The 18230-nt window shown below is 33.6% G+C and overlaps 2 protein-coding genes across 5 annotated transcripts; one reads left to right on the top strand and one right to left on the bottom strand.

The window, feature by feature from the left end:
• The first annotated feature begins 1310 nt into the window (after window positions 1-1310).
• Window positions 1311-9606, top strand: LOC7487071 (CRM-domain containing factor CFM3, chloroplastic/mitochondrial). Of its 4 annotated transcripts, XR_008056950.1 has the most exons (10): window positions 1311-2275; window positions 4183-4651; window positions 4736-4866; window positions 5165-5509; window positions 6128-6284; window positions 6363-6655; window positions 6764-6823; window positions 8247-8330; window positions 8533-8677; window positions 9160-9606. XR_008056950.1 is itself a non-coding variant. In XM_052445916.1 (9 exons), the coding sequence occupies exons 1-9, from the start codon at window positions 1478-1480 to the stop codon at window positions 9169-9171; spliced, it is 2349 nt and encodes a 782-aa protein (XP_052301876.1). In that variant the 5' UTR covers window positions 1311-1477; the 3' UTR covers window positions 9172-9606. The 4 variants fall into 4 exon arrangements, 3 of the variants coding, with proteins under 3 accessions (XP_052301876.1, XP_052301875.1, XP_024438214.2); XM_052445916.1 differs by lacking the exon at window positions 8533-8677; XM_052445915.1 differs by lacking the exon at window positions 9160-9606 and having other exon boundaries at window positions 8533-8731.
• Window positions 9607-13418: 3812 nt separating this feature from the next.
• Window positions 13419-16924, bottom strand: LOC7487072 (cleavage stimulating factor 64). The gene is made up of 7 exons (XM_002318512.4): window positions 16680-16924; window positions 16461-16538; window positions 16045-16083; window positions 15378-15959; window positions 15204-15293; window positions 14022-14204; window positions 13419-13908 (listed from the first exon to the last, which is right to left on the bottom strand). The coding sequence occupies exons 1-7, from the start codon at window positions 16770-16772 to the stop codon at window positions 13783-13785; spliced, it is 1191 nt and encodes a 396-aa protein (XP_002318548.1). The 5' UTR covers window positions 16773-16924; the 3' UTR covers window positions 13419-13782.
• Window positions 16925-18230: the final 1306 nt, after the last annotated feature.

Below are 18230 nucleotides of genomic sequence, written 5' to 3' on the forward strand. Positions count from 1 at the left end.
CCTTACATTCTAGTTTGTTTTTTTTTTTTAAACTTTTAGTTCTTTTTTACTTGACATATACTAAAATAATATATTTTTCTTAAAGATGAGTATATTGGACAACCCACACTCCATTTATTTGTGAGGCTATTAATATTTACTTTTGATCGGGATTAAATTTCTAGTTGTAGTTTTTCCTTATCAGAAGGGAAAAAACAAAATCCCTATTTAAAATAACATGAAACTAATATGATAGACCAAACTATCATACATAGTTATAAAACTAACTCAAGGGTCAACTTGGGTTAGGTTATAAGTTCTAGGTTAAGAGGGTTAACTCGGATTGATCCAAAATTATTATTATCCGAAGGATATTTATGTAATTTCATCTCCATCCCTCTTTTTATATCTTCCTACTCTCTCTTTTACTCTTTAATGTATCTGACCTTTCTTTTTTCTTTTTTATCTTTTGAGTTTTAATTTTAACAAAAAAAAAAAAAAAACAAAAAAAAAGGAAGAAACTATGTTATTTTTTATTGAGGATGTGTGCGATAAAGACAACGAGGGATTAGCGAGCAAGGGGGATTGGTGGACGAATTAAAGGAGCTTTTAGCCACGATAGTGAACATGATATGACTCTCATGGTTAGTGATTTTTCAAGAATGTTTATAGCTTCGATGTCGATTTTTAGTGTAACAATGATGTCGATTCTTCATTGTAGTCTTTTTAATCTTTACCATCTCGCCGGCAAGATTTCAATAATTTTTATTCTCACCTCTTTACCAATTTATTAACAAAAGAATTTTTAATTTTGTATAGAAAGTGAAATTGAGCATAATTCATAAAAAAAAATGAATTTAATTATGTTAAGATTTTCTTATAAAATATTTGCTTTTTTAAAGAAAAAGTGAATGGGTTTAACATGGGATGATTAAGGATTGACTTAGATTTTTAATCAAGTTAGACCAGTTTAATTCTGTATTTTTTTTTAACTTGAAATGGTCTAGATGGCTCTGTTTGTTTTTGTGTTTCAAAAATATTTTAAAAAAAAATTGAATTTTTTTTACTTTAAATTAATATTTTTTTTGAGTGTTTTTAGATTATTTTGATACATTAATATTAAAAAATAAAAAAATATTATTTTAATATACTTAATCGAGTTTTTATTAGCATGCTATAATATCAAACAAGGGGCCACGGGATACAAGCCCAGGAAATCCCAACTGTTAATTGTCCAAAATGTACCAAGCTCGAAGGCCGATGCCATGTCACCCAAAAGGCCAAAATGAAAAAAATATCCACTAATTTCTGAGTTATAAAGAAAATAAAAAATCTTATCCTACCATTCCATCATCTCCTCCAACTCCAACACTATAATTCCAACTGAAACACTCTAACAAAGTATCTTCAACCTAAAACTTTCTCACCTTCCAAACAAGAGCTTCTTCAGACAACATATGAAACACCAAACCACAGAAGCAACATCATAAGCTGTCATATGATGACCTTCACAACTGCAAAATTAACAGAATTGCCACTGAGAACCACCTCCACACTGCCCCTCAGCTCCCACTCCCTCTTATCTAAAATCGCCACATTTCAATCCCTCAAAAAACCCTTCTCCACTGCAACGTCATCTTCACTTAGAACCAACAAAACCCCTAAAACCCAACAAAAAAACCCTAATTGGATCTCCAAATGGAAGCCTTCTCAAAACCATTCGATCAAAAACCCTCCATCAGAAGTCAGTCAAGAAAAGCCTCATTATTTCTCCAATGACAAGGGCCAAAATGCCATTGAAAGAATCGTACTACGGTTAAGAAATTTAGGGTTAGGATCAGACGATGAAGATGAATTAGAAGGATTGGAGGGGAGTGAAATCAATGGTGGTGGTTTAACGGGAGAAGAAAGACTTGGAGACTTGTTAAAGAGAGAGTGGGTCCGGCCGGATACAGTGGTTTTCAGTAACGATGAGGGTAGTGACAGTGATGAATCTGTGTTGCCATGGGAGAGGGAAGAAAGGGGGGCAGTGGAAATGGAAGGAGGGATAGAGAGTGGGAGGAAAAGGAGAGGAAAGGCGCCGACTTTGGCAGAATTGACAATAGAAGATGAGGAATTGAGGAGGCTGAGGAGAATGGGGATGTTTATTAGGGAGAGGATTAGTATTCCGAAAGCTGGGATTACTAATGCGGTTTTGGAGAACATTCATGATAGGTGGAGGAAAGAAGAGTTGGTTAGACTTAAGTTTCATGAGGTTCTTGCTCATGATATGAAGACTGCTCACGAGATTGTTGAGGTTAATTTCTAGCCTGATTAATTGTTTGCCATGTTATTTGATTTTTATTCAAATCATGGTGCAATTATGCTATATTTATGATCAATTATGGTGTTAGGCATCAAATGCATTTGTTATTATAGTCATGCTGAATTATGTTGTTGAATGATGCTAGAGATGCTGTTGGTAAAGTTATTAAACTATCCAATGGAAACCTGATATAGGTTGTGTTATCGTTCTTGTAAAATGACGTGATAGGCTTGTGATTTAATGATTGATGTGTTGATTTAGTAATCTTAAGCACCTTTACCATTATTATATGTTGTTTCCCTTTCTCTTGTGGAAGATGTTATGATACTTTGCTTGAAGGAACCTTCTTGTTTATGTGTTGCTAAGTGTTCAGTTTTAATAAATTTGTTCCTTTTATCACTGTTCTACAATTTTTTTTTTACTATTGTGGTGAATGATGGTATTTTGTTTGTTTGAGTGCCATGCTGATGTAGTAGAGATTTTGTTTAGTGTCCTAAAAAGGATTTGTTGAGAGCTAGGGTTGTAGAATTAGGGATTCTTGGTGGGAATTAGGGTTAGGGTTTGATGTATCTGGAATTGGGATGGATTAAGGATGTATTAGGATGATTTGGGGGTTGCTATTGTCATAGTTGTTAGAATCTTATGTTTCATGATTCAAATCTTACAACTTGTCACAATTCATATACAAAATGACTGGATTCGTGGGGTGAACTAGATGTAAAAGGATCTTACAATTCAATCATGGATTTGATTCGATTCAATAGAGTTTACGGGTCAACACAAATAGAAAATGAAAGTAAATGCATAATTTTTAAAGAGATGCTAAGCTAGGAATGCTAAGTTTACAGGTCATGGATGACAACAACACATAAACAATTTTCTTTGAAAAATACTTCTACTTGAAACTGAAACAAATTATAAATTAAATTTTCACAAAGAAAGAAAAGGGTGAAATAAAGCAAGAGCATCTAAGTCAGCCAGAATGACAGGTGATTTCAAAATTGAGGAAGAATAAGGTTGCTAATTATTCTTTATTAAAACTAGGTTTAACTAGTTAGAAGGTAGCTTTTAGATATTCAAGTTATTTGAGTCTTTAGAATGATCAAGTACCAATGAACAATATGTTGAATTTTGAGACTTTGGGGTCATTTAATGAACAATTTTGCATCAAGTTATTGACACACATTTTGTTTTGTAAATGCTCATTTTTTCTTTATTTTAGAAACATTTAGTATGTTATTTATCTTTTATGATATCATTTTCAATTGTTATTGAATGTTAAGATTCACAATCCCAAAAATAGGCTTTCTGATTCATGATTCAAATCTTGATTTGACAACTATGAGTAGCACTGAATAGTAACCAAGGTTAATGTAGCTATAAGAATGACAGGGAAAGTAAGCAGAAGAAGCATGCTTAGAGGAGGCAGAAACAAAACACAAAGCCGCAGCCTGTCAACTAAATCAAATATTCATAATTCCTTTATTCAAAGTCGTACAATTTCATGGAATAGGTGCTCCTTTTACAGGCACCAAAACCATAGTAGTCTTTAAACTAAACAAGATATGGAAAATTAAGTTTAAAAAGTATAACACTTAATGAAAAACTCCAAATTAATACTTGATCTAAAATATGCTAAGATTCCTCAATAGCATTAATATGCCTAAGCAAAATAAATTCCTAAATAGTCTAGTTTACAAGAAACACTAGAATATGCAGAATTAAAAAACTTATTTTTCTTTGACTGCATCACATGCTTATGGTTGTAAGAATTATGCTTGAGTGTGTTATGTATAAGTTACTTCACATGTTTAGCATGATATATTTTCTGGTAGGTATGTCTAACATAAATGATAAGAATTTGGCAAATGCAACTAACTGGTTGGTGTCATGTTCAGCGTCGAACAGGAGGATTAGTTATATGGAGAGCAGGGAGTGTTATGGTGGTGTTTCGTGGAACTAACTATCAAGGGCCTCCATCTAAGTTGCAACCTGCTGATAGAGAAGGGGATGCTCTCTTTGTCCCAGATGTTTCTTCTACTGACAGTGTTATAACGAGAAGCAGCAACATTGCAACTTCATCTTCTGAAAAGAGTAAATTAGTAATGAGGATAACAGAACCTACTGAGAACATGACAGAAGAGGAAGCTGAACTTAACAGCCTGCTAGATGATTTGGGACCCCGTTTTGAGGAGTGGTGGGGTACAGGATTACTTCCAGTTGATGCTGATTTGCTTCCTCCAAAAGTTCCTTGTTACAAAACTCCTTTTAGGCTTCTTCCTGTTGGAATGCGGGCACGGCTTACTAATGCGGAAATGACTAATATGCGAAAGCTTGCTAAAGCACTTCCTTGTCATTTTGCCCTTGGTATTACTCACCTTCTACAAAATCTTCACTTTAAAGTTCCAATATTTTTTACATTATATTTTGTCATAAACTTATCTTATGTAGGGAGAAACAGAAACCATCAAGGGCTGGCTGTCGCTATACTCAAGCTTTGGGAGAAAAGCTTAGTTGCAAAGATTGCTGTAAAACGGGGTATCCAGAATACAAATAACAAACTGATGGCAGATGAACTAAAGGTTTGTTACATGCATCTAACTGGTCAACAAAATATGTAGTATTGAATTTGTTTGCTCATTGCAGGTTTTTTTACATCAATAATTTGTAGTCCCAGCTGTTTTTTAATAGCAAAGTTCCAGGGTCATTTAATTTACCATTTTTTCTTTCTGATTCATGTTATTTCACTTCCCCCTTGTGGTTCTTCACTCTCCTTCATAGATGACATGCTTTGCTTGGTGGAAGAGACAGAAGAATGCATTACATATACAAACAAAGTATTAAAGTTTGATGGTGTTAAATTTTCATTAATTTTTGCAGATGTTAACTGGTGGTGTATTATTGCTCAGAAACAAGTATTACATTGTAATATTCCGAGGAAAGGATTTTCTGCCACAGAGTGTAGCTGCTGCTTTAGCAGAGAGACAGGAAGTGACGAAACAGATTCAAGATGTTGAAGAGAGAGTGCGAAGCAATTCAGTGGAGGCAGCACCATCAGGTGAAGATGAAGGAAAGGCGCTTGCAGGCACATTGGCAGAGTTTTATGAGGCTCAAGCACGGTGGGGAAGAGATATATCCACTGAAGAGCGTGAAAAGATGATTGAAGAAGCTTCCAAAGCTAAAACTGCGAGGCTCGTCAAACGAACTGAACATAAATTAGCTATTGTAAGTATGATTTCTTATTTCACACAATCTGATTTCAAAAAGACCTTGCTGAAGCATCATATGTTAGAGGCTTGTTTTTTGCCTGTTTGCTCACCTTGTTTGATCCAAGAGAAGTTTCATTCTAACCATTTTTAAATGTATGGGTTTTAGGATGTTGAACTCCCTGAAATTCCTTTGATGAGCTCTTCTAGTTATTTTTCATTTTCATATCAGATTAATTAAACATTTGACGTCCTCTGTTTGAGATATGTAATGCATAGTTCATATACTTACTTGGAAGCCCTTTTTTAAGATTTATTTATAAAAAAATAAGTTTGCAACCAAAAAAGTTGCTGGTGTGAGACTCGAGAGTATAGCTCATAAAAATTCTGAAGTCTAAGCCTATCTCCCAGTTAAGTATGGGTTTCAGCTGTTTTTATTTACTGCTCTGTTCTTTATATACTCAAAATCAACATCATCCTCCATGCTTGATGGACTATGGTGGTTTTTGTTCAAGTAGATGGCTATCTCATAGCATCATATCCTAATTTATTGTTTTTATCTGTGATGGACTGTAATCTCATCATCTTATCTATTATAAATATGTATAACTTGAATGAATATTTGAATTCCTGTCAGGCCCAGGCCAAGAAGCTTAGAGCTGAGAGTCTGTTATCCAAGATAGAAACTACAATGGTTCCTTCTGGTCCTGATTTTGATCAAGAAACAATCAGTGAGGAGGAAAGGGTTATGTTTCGCAGAGTTGGTTTAAGAATGAAGGCTTACTTGCCACTAGGTTTGTATTCTTAAGTTCATCGACTGAACTTTGAAGTCAGAGCTGAAAATCTGATGGCCTGTCTGTGCTAACGTGTAGGTATTCGTGGTGTTTTTGATGGTGTCATTGAGAATATGCATTTGCATTGGAAGCATAGAGAACTTGTGAAGCTAATATCCAAACAAAAGACTCTTGCATTTGTGGAAGATACAGCAAAATTGTTGGAATATGAGAGTGGTGGGGTATTAGTGGCAATAGAAAGAGTTCCCAAAGGGTTTGCTCTTATTTATTATCGTGGGAAGAATTACCGTCGACCAATCAGCATAAGGCCAAGAAACCTTCTAACAAAGGCAAAAGCATTGAAGCGTTCAGTGGCCATGCAAAGACATGAGGTTTCCATTTCCCATTGTCTCATGCTTTGATTTTTCCATTATATTTATAACCATGGTCATCTATAAATGTGATTGATGTCCTTTGTATCCCTGTGTGGGTTCATGCAGGCCCTTAGTCAGCACATATTTGAATTGGAAAAGAACATCGAAGAAATGGTGAAAGAAATGGTACGAATCTGTTTTCTAGTTTACATCTATTAAAATAGAATTACTGGATATTTCTTCTGCATGTGCGTGCTCGCCAACTTCAGTCCCCCCCCCAAAAAAAAAAAAAAAAAGGCTTTTCCAAAAAAAAAAAAATGGCTTTTCCAAAATCTTCAATATATATATATATATATATATATATATATATATATATATTTTTTTTTTTTTTTGGGGGGGGGGGTTATTTGCCTATTTCTGAATGCCTGAAAGGGAAAAAAAAACAGTGTTGAGAATTAAATCCAATATCTATTATCACTTTGTTTATCTTGGTTGGTTTCCTTTGTATTAAGTTGGCGCATTTATGGTAGTATGATAGAATCTTGGTATTAAATTGATTTTCTTTGGACTTGGAAATCTCCACTAGTGGAACCATGAATTGGCTTGGTTACAGAACTGCAATGTCGACCCTTCTTCATGTAGATGATGCTACAGGCTCATACTTGAATAGCGGTCCTTGATAAGATTAAGATCATTGTTTGTAGATTAACCTTAAGGGTTTGTTTGTAAACAAGGATGGATTGGATAAAGTGAGAAGATGAAGAGGAAAAAGGATGGATGCTATCTGTCCATGAACTTGTTTGGCTAGGAAGGGAGGAGAAGGATAGAAGTCAACTTGTCCAAATTGGAAGGATTGAAAACTATAAGCGAGGAATGAATGATAGGAAGGATCTTTGCAATCCTTTCTTGGGTCATTAGCCCTCTTGCCTAACAAAAGAAAGACCTCATCTATCCACCATCATCCATCCTGCCCCCATCACGCCTGGCAAACAGACCCTATGTATTGCAATAATGTGAAGACACATTTCATCTCTTTTGTTTTTGGCATTTTGTTTATGATGTGGAAAATTTGGAATGTTTTTGGCCCATGGTGGTGAACAGTGACTAAATTCTGGTAAGAGTAGAGGACATATTGAGGAGTATGCTAGTTTTTAGGGTAAGTATTACTGTGTGCAATGTGATTGAGGGGAACTCAAGAATATTTAAAGACTCCTTCATCAAAGCAGTTGCTTGGGGAACAGAATTGTGGTTTTGGCCTCTTATTGTGTGCTATTTCAGGGAGTTTAAGATCTTTAGCAGATGATCACCACTTCAGGAAAGCTTCAATGTGTTTAATTATTTATTTTCCCTTTGCATTCTTACCCTTGTTGTGCTCATTCTAATCTTGCCTGCCACAAAATGGTCTATCACGGGGCAGTTAAATATGCAGAATGCTTCAAGAAAGATGTTTAATATTCTTCTGTTGTTGGTTATAAATTGTACTTTAGTATCATGTGTTGCAGCCTCTGTCATCCTTGTTGCTTTCTATTTTTCGTTTTATTTAATTGCTTTTGTGCCTCCTGTAAAAAAGATTAGTTGAACCAGAGAACTTTGTGTTTTTTATTGACAGGGGCTTTCTAAAGAAGAAGAGAATGAGAATAATTGGAGCTCAGAGGAACATGCCCCCTTAAATAATGTCTCAAAATTAACCCAAGTTAGTATTATGCTTTGTTCTCTTTGCTATTTGTCTTTTAATCATTACCTAAAAGTTTTGAATTCTGTCCCTTGTTGAGGGCTTGGGCGAGTTTAGCTTGGGGTTCAATTTTCCTGCTGCTTCAATTGCTGATTTTAGTTGTTTCTGAGAAGAGAGTCATTCTCTTGTAATTAGAATATTTTGTTTTTGTATGAATGTTCAGAGTGAGGATAAAGCTTTTTTCACCGAGTCTGATAGCGAAGATGATTATAATGAGGGCATTAATTGTGAAGCTGCCGAAGATTTTTGAATTTTCAAGCTTCAAAAGTCATTATCACCGTGGAACACAAATAATTCACAAGTTTTACGTAAGTTATTGAAGTAACTGGATTGAATTTTTGTGTTCCAAGACTTTAATGCAGGTAAGCATCATGGTTTATCCTGTTTGATCATTTTTCTGGTTTTTTCTTGAATTTGATATAATCTTTACCATCTTATTTGTAATTAAATTTGCATTTGCAGCTATAGACTTCTCTTGAACTATTCCTGAAAAGACTTGTAAAATTCTTTTTTTTTATATCAATCTTAAAGACTTGTAAAGCCTTATAGGTGTTATGTTATAGGAGTTGAACACAGTGGTGTTTTCCGATTTATCTTCCCATAAAAGTCGCTGGTTAGTGATTCTTGTGTGGTGTAATGTTAGTAGTTGGCTAATAGTTTTTGCAGATGTGCATTGTTGCAGTCCTTTTCAGTTCTGTGTCTAAAGTAATCTTTTGAGGTCAGATGCATAAAATGATATTGAAAAATCTAATGCTTTCTGATCTAACCATGTTTTTCAAATTCATTCCAGGAGGTTCCATGATAGGATCATTTGCAATTGCAGTGGATGATTCTTGTACACTTTGAAGCTGGAAGGGCATATTGCTGTTGGAATTAACACAATGAATGATTTGCTTAGGTTTGCCTACATATTGTTGCAATTCAACAAAAACCTTTGTTCACTGGCAATTAATTGATTCACGCCTGATTGCAAACTTGAGGTTCGAGTTCAACTGCAATCTGCATTCGTCACCGACGAAAGTCTGGTTCGCTTTCTGTTCAAACTGAACTTTGGTGATAACATATTGTATCAGTCGGTGTAGTAAAGTCAAATTTTCCCAGGTGAAGTTACCTGTAACCAACCAGTGATAATGCACTCTTTCAGACTGATTTATCTTCAATGATTGTATTTGTAAAAGCTTTATATATATTGTAAAGCGTTTTTGTGGCAATAAAGTGTAAAACAATTACCTTTGTATGTCCCCTGTTACCTTTCTAGGTGAGCTGGTCAGCCTTGAGAATTAATCCTTTACGTCATTTTATCCCATGTGATAAACTAGCTGTCATTCTATCCTACCGAGTAGCGTGACTGGCATCAGCATTCCCTTTTCCTTGGAGAGGTCTCAGAGTTTTCTTTCTTTGAATGGATGAATATGAAGTCTGTGTACTCCCGTAATTACGAGGCATCAATCGAAATCCTTGTGCTCTTTTTTGCTAGTCCAGTGGTGTGTATTTCCCAGCAAGACCTATAACATGTTGGCATTATCCCTGGCTTGTGAGACCGTGCAACCTCCAGACTTTCCACAGTAACAGACAATTGCTTGTACTCTCCAAGAACAGAATCAGAATTCTCATCTCGTGAGAGTAATTTCTTGCATCCTTTAGCAGTCTGTTAAATCTTGTTCTTTACAATGTCTTTTTGTTGAATAGCCAAGGCATTGCTGCTAAAACACCTTTTTCTGGGATTTTTTTTGGTTTCGCAAAGTTCCCTCTAAGTTCTCACACCAGTTTGCAAATTATAACCGGATATCACCATATTGAGTCGAGAACTGACCAACATCCAATTCATACACTGGCAGATAGGGTGTTGATGTTTTTCTGATAGTGTGTCCAGTCAAGAAAGATCATGTTTTCCTTGAGAGACAGACACCATGGAAACTCTCATGTTCACGTGAGTATTAACAATTAACAGTTTAACCTTCTTATATTTCACTCGTAGACTTTTTCGGCTCTTGGGTCCCTGTAGTTTTTCAAACTTCACAATTCGGTCAACAAATTTCATTTTCTATCATATCTGGTCCCTGAAAGTTGAGAGAGGCGCGAGAGAGAAGGAGAGGAGAGAAAAGTTTCAAGTCATATTTTGGCAACAAATATCATGGTGTCGTTAAAATTGTGTTTTGAATTTTGAGCTTTTAAGCTAATTGAAAGCCTTTTTTTTTTAAATTTAATTGTTTTATTTTTATATTTTAAAATAAAATTCACTTCAAATAAAATAATTATAATTATTTCAAATAAGGTTAGAGCTTTCATGGTAATATTATCAATTACTTTACAAATAATTATATATGAACTTAAATATTCAATTAGAATAAAATATCTTTTTTTTTAATTTTTTTTTATCATAAACTTCTTATACAATTTTCTCAAACTAATTAATTTTTTTTTTATTTTCACTAGATTTCATAAAAATTATCAAAACATATATTTTTTTTATTTTTTTTTTATTGAAACTTGCTTTTCAAACTATGATAAGTTTTCGTTTAAAAAACAATACTATGAATGAAAAAGTAACATTTTTTTTGTAAATAAATAAATAAATTAACAATGAAATGGAGTTTTATCTATACAATATTTTGACCAAAATTCATAATAAAAAATTGTTTGCTCGAAACAATGGTGTCTCCATTTTTTCTCGAAGAAGAAAAACAGTCTCTTGCATGTCAAAGACATTTTCTTTTTAATTTATTTTATCATGAAAATAATTTGATTTTCATGTATCATGACGAACTACGTATATAAATAACGTCTGGTTAAGATTGAAACCGATGAAAAACACAGCTTTGATCTATTTATTTGTGGTTCGCGTCTGGTTTATAGTTTGTTAAATATAATTAACAAAGAAATAAAACAATAAGGATATTCATTGTAGAAATGGCATTGTTGTAGTTTATTGACTTATGGTTTATTCTTTTCTTTTTTTACTTTATGCATGGCTTGGTTTCTTTAATTAATTAATTAACTTTTTTTATTTTCATACTTTTTTTTTCTATTGTTCTAAGAGTTTCTTTTATCTTCATTAAATTCTTATTATTATTATTATTATTATTTTTGTATAATTTCTTCAAAAACCTATCAATTTTCTTTCTTTCATACATGTCTTCTTTGACTTGTGGAGTAGAGTGCTTTTCAGGTAGTATTTAGTTACTTTTTTAAGAATACAAGAGATGAAAGTGACGGAACTAAGGAGACAAGATAGAAAAAAGATGGCGGATAAAATAAATAGATTATTTTTATATTTTATTTTATTAGGATGAATAAGATAAAATAAAATATAAAAAAATCTATTTTAATATTAATATGTACTATTGTCAAACTTACATATTTAAAAAAATTATTTTTTTTCACTTTAATTTATATCGAGTGTTGAAATTAATAATATTATAATAACCTTAGCTATAGAACTTGGATTGGCCTATCGAGTTGATCCAGGACCCAGTTGATCAGGGATCTGGACTCATCTGGGTTTAAAAATAAAATTTTTGGTCTCTCTACTCATCTCATTTACATCACTAGCGTCTCTGATCTACCTACATTATTTTCATACACGATTTCATATCTATGATATCTCTACATACATTTATAACTTCTTTAATTTTATATATTTTTATTTTGTACTATAATAATCAGATATGATCAATTCACCATCGAAATCAAGATTTGAAAGCATTACAATCTCCACAAAACGTTTCAAGAAGTGCGTGGCAATATTTTTTTTATAATTTAATTTAATTTAATATAACCTAGAATTGAATTGAAGTATAATGTATAGACTTAGTGGTGTTGATTTTGTGTTTTCGTGATTTGCTATGCATGCAGAGTGTCAATAGATTTTTTTTTTTTTTTAGGCTTACGAGCTATGACTTAAGAAGTAATTACTATAAATTTTTCAAGTGAAATTGTCCTCGAATGGGTAACATTTTCTTTATTTCTTTCTTTTTTTTAGTAATTTAGAATAATTGGCTGCTCATGTTACTAGTTTGCAACAGAACTAATATCTTATGATGTACTTGAAAGTAAAAATAAACTAATAATGGATTGTGGAATAATAAATGATTTTGAAGGCGAAGTTTATGTTTTTAGTGGAAATTTATTTATTTTTTTAATATTTTGAGGGTGCCATTCCCATCCTTGTTGGTTGATTATGGTTGCAAATGTAAATGTAAGAATGTGATCACGATGCATGTTTGATCTTAGTCTGATGTTCTATTTGTAAACAAAGAGATCCCAAGATAGGAGAATTTAAAGGATTATCATTTGAATTTCAAGCGTGTTTGGGTACGTGAAACCGAGTTCTTTTAAAATTTGATTTTTTTTGTTTAAAATATAATATTTTTAATGTTTTTAAATCGTTTTGATGTATTGATATAAAAAATAATTTTAAAAAAATAAAAAATATTTTTTTTTGATGTATTTCTAAATAAAAAACACTTTAAGTCATAATTACTATCAAATTCTCAAACACATTTTTAATCTATATAAAGTTGTAGTAACATGGAAACAGGTATGTGTGCGCATTTCATTTATTTGTTAACCTCCTGACATTCTAACTTCGTTGTTGAGATGATGTGTGCTGTGTGTTATTTTTTTATTTGAATTTTAATGTGATGTACAAATAATTATTACACAGTGAATTATTTTTTTTTATATATTTTTATATTATTTTAATATATTTTCCAATAAAAAAAAATTAAAAAATCAACCGAACATTATGTTTTTACTCTTTATGCTATATGTAAGAAACACTAAATTTATCAATTTATAACAATCAACACCATCTAGATACTAACTTCTTTCTTGCTTGTTTTGACGTTTAAAATTCATCTTCTCTCATCCTCATACTTTTCTTAAAACGCACAGGCACGGCATGAATCTGGAGACATGTTTTGAAGAGGAATTTTTTTCCTGGAATTGCCCAAGTAACCATCTTGGAGAACAATTTACGTACAACATTATCGAGTGTGTGTGAGAGATGTTGAAATTTTTGGCATGAAGCTTGTAAGGAACTGAACGCACATACAAGGATCATTGTTTACATTAGAATACCACAGCACTTGATTATCAAGACGTAAGAAAATATACTGGAGTCCCAATGTGTCGCCCTAAGACTAAGAAAAAAAATACAGAATGCCCCATCATGAGAATCTCATAGCTGCACTCACAAAATGCAAACTGCCAGAAGTATTGCAGCGGGGAAACAAACAATTTCAATATTATGCTTCAAGTTTGTCTCAAAAGTATACCCTGCATCAGCTTCTGTATTAGCTCACAACCAATCAACATCGATGCACCGCGACGATCATAAATGCTGTTGCAATTTCTGACACCTGCTTGTAACTTAAATATGTCCACTTTAAGAACAATTGACAGACTTAGTTTACTGTCGTAGCATCTGTTGCAGCTGAAGCACTTGATTTCTTTGCTCTGGAGGCAGAAGATTAATCTGTTCTGGCGTGAGGCTCATGACCTGCTGGAGTAGTGCCTTCTCCATCTCAGAAGACATCTTCACCACAAGCAAGGCAGAACCGAAGTTTAGAGTTAGTGTGGAAACTCTAAAAAATACAAAAGGCACTTGCTTAAACCAAAAAATAAAACATAAGAGTTGAGAAATAGTACAGGTGCTGTGCGAGAAGGCTGATTGCCCTGGGCCATCTGACCAGGATTGAATTGCGGGGGTCCTGCAAGCTGTGTCATTGTTGAACTATCTGGTGGCCCAGACATCCAAGAAGATCCTCTATCAACTTGCATTGAAGTTGGAACTTGACTGTTGTACTCCGCCCCTAGATGTGAACCTCCCGCCTTAAAATGACAAGCACCGAGATAAGAAAATTGACCAGTACCGTAGACCATTAAGTTGATCAGAGAAGGATAACACATAGAACTTGAAGCATATGTTATCTCATCCAAAAAGACCTTGAAGCTAATGTTATTTATTCAAATAACTAGAAACCCAAAGTCAAAAGGATTTAATTTAAGAAAAAAAAGCTAATGTCACTTGGCCTTTATTTCCAAAATAAAAAATAATGACGAGGAAAGAAAAACAAGAAAGGGAGAGATGAGGCTAATGCTTACATACGAGCCTCATCATCTCATTTTTAAACCTGAATTTGAAGATCTCAATGAATACCAGCTAGCCATTAAGACCATTCTACTGAGGATTATCAACACTGTTTTAAAACTTGAAAACAATAAGAATGATTTTCAAAGTGAAGAACATCACCCGCAGACTTCAAAACCAAAACATTCAGTTTGATATAAAGCTTCTGTACTATCACTTGTAACTTTTATGTAGCAGAGAGTATTTTTTTTGTTTATAGGTGAAAAGGTACAAACTGAATCATGCTTAAATTATTACTCATGACATCATAGCAATTCTCACAATTTCCTGTTTTACTTTCAAAAACCAAGCAAGATTAGGTTTCCTCATATAATCCACAAACAGTAGTTCTGTCACCCTCTGATGTTTCCTATGGAACAAAATAACCTACACATTTAGACTTATACCTAGAAAGCACATCTGTCTCTAGCTTTCATAAACAGAAGTAAAATATTGAAAAATATATTTGGAGCTAATAATCAACACTTGAATCTAGATTATGCACCACGCACACAGACAGACTGAGGTTAAGAAGAAAATTTTGGTCAATCCCCTTTGGCAAGAAAATGTAAACATGTCCATCAAAAAGCCTAGTAGAATTAACATGTTCAGCATGCATCAAGCCTGACCAGTCCATTCAATGATACAGCCAATTGTTTGATGAGTTTCTAACTTTCTATCATGTAAAAGCACATGCAAACCTGATATGATTGAGGTGGTTGCTGAATTGAAAGAGGTGGCTGTCCTTGTGGAAATGAAGGTCCCATGCTAGACTGAGGTTTGTTGCTTGACTGAAAAATTGAAAAGAAATAAGTCATTCAGAGTTGGTTATGGTACAATAAATAATGACTTAGGAACCATAATCTTCAGCTTACATGAAACATGGGCTGTGAAGGATGATGAGGAGCTCCAGCATGTTGGTAACCCATATTGGGACCCATTTGTTGCCCATACTGATGATGAAAGCTTGGAACAGAAGCTGTTCGGGGTTGAGATGGAAATGGTTGTTGTAATGGCAGATGAGGAATTCCAGTTTTCTGTAATGGCAGCAGCAACTGGCTGGAGACGGAAGACATTTGGGTTTGATGAATTGGTAGTGGCTGTGAAACAGAATGACTAGAGGCTGGAGGCAGGTTTGGAAGTTGAGAGGGTTGAGTAACAGACATTGGGGTCACTTGAGGATTCACATGCCCCTTAGGCTGCTGTGGCATATGTAAGGGATGTGAAGGCAATGGCTGAGACTGAAGATTCACTGGAGGACCAGGAGGAGCAGATATCGACATCGCAGGTTGACTCTGGTGTTGTTTCCTCATTGGTGGTTGGGATTGAGAGACACTTGTTTGATCCTGCAAAGCACCTTGTCCGGGCAGTGTCTGTGCAGCTTGAATGTTTGATTGCCGAGATGGTTGTGCTGATAGCTGAGGTTGCTGTGATGCTGCTGGCTGAATATTAGGAATCTAAAAGGCACACCAAATTAAAGATATTCCCATATTAACTTGTATAAACCCAGGGAGTCAAATTTCATGAAGATTAAAAACATACCGCTTGAGGAGGCTGCACCATTCCTAGCATAATCTGTGCCTGGTCCAACATATTAAGCAACTAAAATTCAGAAAAACTGAACCCTAATGTTGTTCTTTTAAGGTACATCCAATTGTTTATTGTGTTATCATAGGGAGATTTCTACTGCCCAGAGAGACAAAAAGAATAATTCAAACTGGATTAAGAAAATAAAAAACACTTGCAACGATCCCCATCCCCATCCCCCTCCGACCCCCGCCAAAAAAAAAAAAAACCCTAATTTCATCCCATCATAATAAACATAATTCAAATTTCACAAAACATACGGCTCTCAGAAAAAAAGAAAGAAAAAGAACCCAAGATCATGAATATACTGCAGAAGCCATGACAGTAGTTCAAAGAAATAATAAAAAAAAAGAGAGAGAGAGAAAGAAAACCTGGAAAAGGGCTTTGGTCAAGAGAGGGTTCTGGATTAATATCTCCTTGGCCTGCTGTTTGTTCTGCTCTATTAATGTCTACATTAAAATTAAATAAATAAAAAATTAAAAACACACAAAACAAAACGAGTAAGCAAAAACATATAAGTAGTGAAATTGGTTAATGAGGATGAATTTGTGGGTTATTTGAAATCGGAAAAGAAGAGGTGAGCTGAATACCTTCATTTGAAACATGATGTCGTAGAGCTGGTTCTTTGTCATTCCGGCCAGGTTCGCTGGTAAACCTTCGCCGGCGATTGGCTTTCCCGTCATTGTTTCGTTTCTTTTTCTGTATCCTAACTGTACGAGAGAGAGACGGGCAGAAAGAGGGGGGCACCGTGGCGAGGCCTAGGGGTTGGGGTTTTACAAATTCGGGCCAGGCGGTTTGATGGGATGCAGCCGAGGCGGGGTTAATATGTTGTCAATGGCAGGGTTATTATACCCGGACTGGATTTTATAGTGGTAAAGTGTTTTTTTTTTTTTTTTTTTTGTAAGAAATTGATTTTTAAATTTTTTTTTAGTTTTTTAGATTATTTTAATATGTTAATGTAAAAAATATATTTTTTTAAAAATAATATTATTTTGATTTATTTTTAAGTAAAAAACAATTTGAAAAACAAACACTATCACAATATCAAATAGGTTCTTAATAGACCGAATTTGAGTTAACACTAGTTTAAAAACTTATTAAATTTATATATATACTAGCTCATTGTCTTGTGTTATGCCGCAGGTCGTAGTAAAAAAATTTTTGAGTGAAAAAAATCTAGGTATTGGTAACGTATCTTCTAAAAAAAATAAAAATTAACCATAAATTAAATGATATTCTGATCTATTACTGAGATGAAAAAACATTTGATCCACCTTGATTAGCTGGGCTGACCTGTGAAACTCGTAAGGATAATCTTGAAAAACAAATCTGGAAAGCTCAATCCTATAATAACTCAATATTGAAAAATAAAATCGGTGAAAAACAACATTTGATTAAAATAATAGAGTGAACTTGAGTCAACCAAGTCAACCACCTTAACTCAACTTATCAATGACAACAAAATGTGAAATTACATTTTTTTATGTTTAAGTTAAATAAATAAAAAATTATCGATAACAAATGATAAAATTGTATATATATATATTTTTAAATTGAGGGACATAAAAAGTATTAAACAAAAACAAAAGAAAAACAAATAATACCACGGATGCCACATATCAACCTGTCAAACTAATATCCGGATAATGGATTCAATTGGGTTCAATAATTTGTTTTATCAATTTTTTTAAAACCAAATATTAAATAGAAAAAAAGAGAGCCTAGCTGCATGGTGTTAAAAAAAAAAAAAAAACAGCCCATAAGCATGGGCTATTCAACCTAGCTAGCACACCTGGACCTATCTTGTTTTTTTCAATTTTCTTAAAGGGGTGGATCATTTTTTTTTTAAAAAAGATAATAGACAATGCGTTGCCTACTTTCTGCAGTTTTCTGGAAAATTGGGGGTTTGGTTTTTTTCAATTTAAAACTCATTCTTGACCCAAAACTTCTAAAAAACACTGTAAACACCTTGATAAATCTATCTATGATCACTAAAAATAAAAAAAAAATATCTCAAAAACCAAAATCAATTTAAAGCCAAAATGATTCTCATGATTAGATCTACTTCCTCAGGAAAAAAAAGAATGAAAAAAAACATTTAGGTCAAACTACCCTTATGAATTGGAATTCATTAACATCAA

The sequence above is a fragment of the Populus trichocarpa genome, chromosome 12, assembly GCF_000002775.5.
Source record: "Populus trichocarpa isolate Nisqually-1 chromosome 12, P.trichocarpa_v4.1, whole genome shotgun sequence".
Taxonomy (NCBI): Eukaryota; Viridiplantae; Streptophyta; class Magnoliopsida; order Malpighiales; family Salicaceae; genus Populus; species Populus trichocarpa.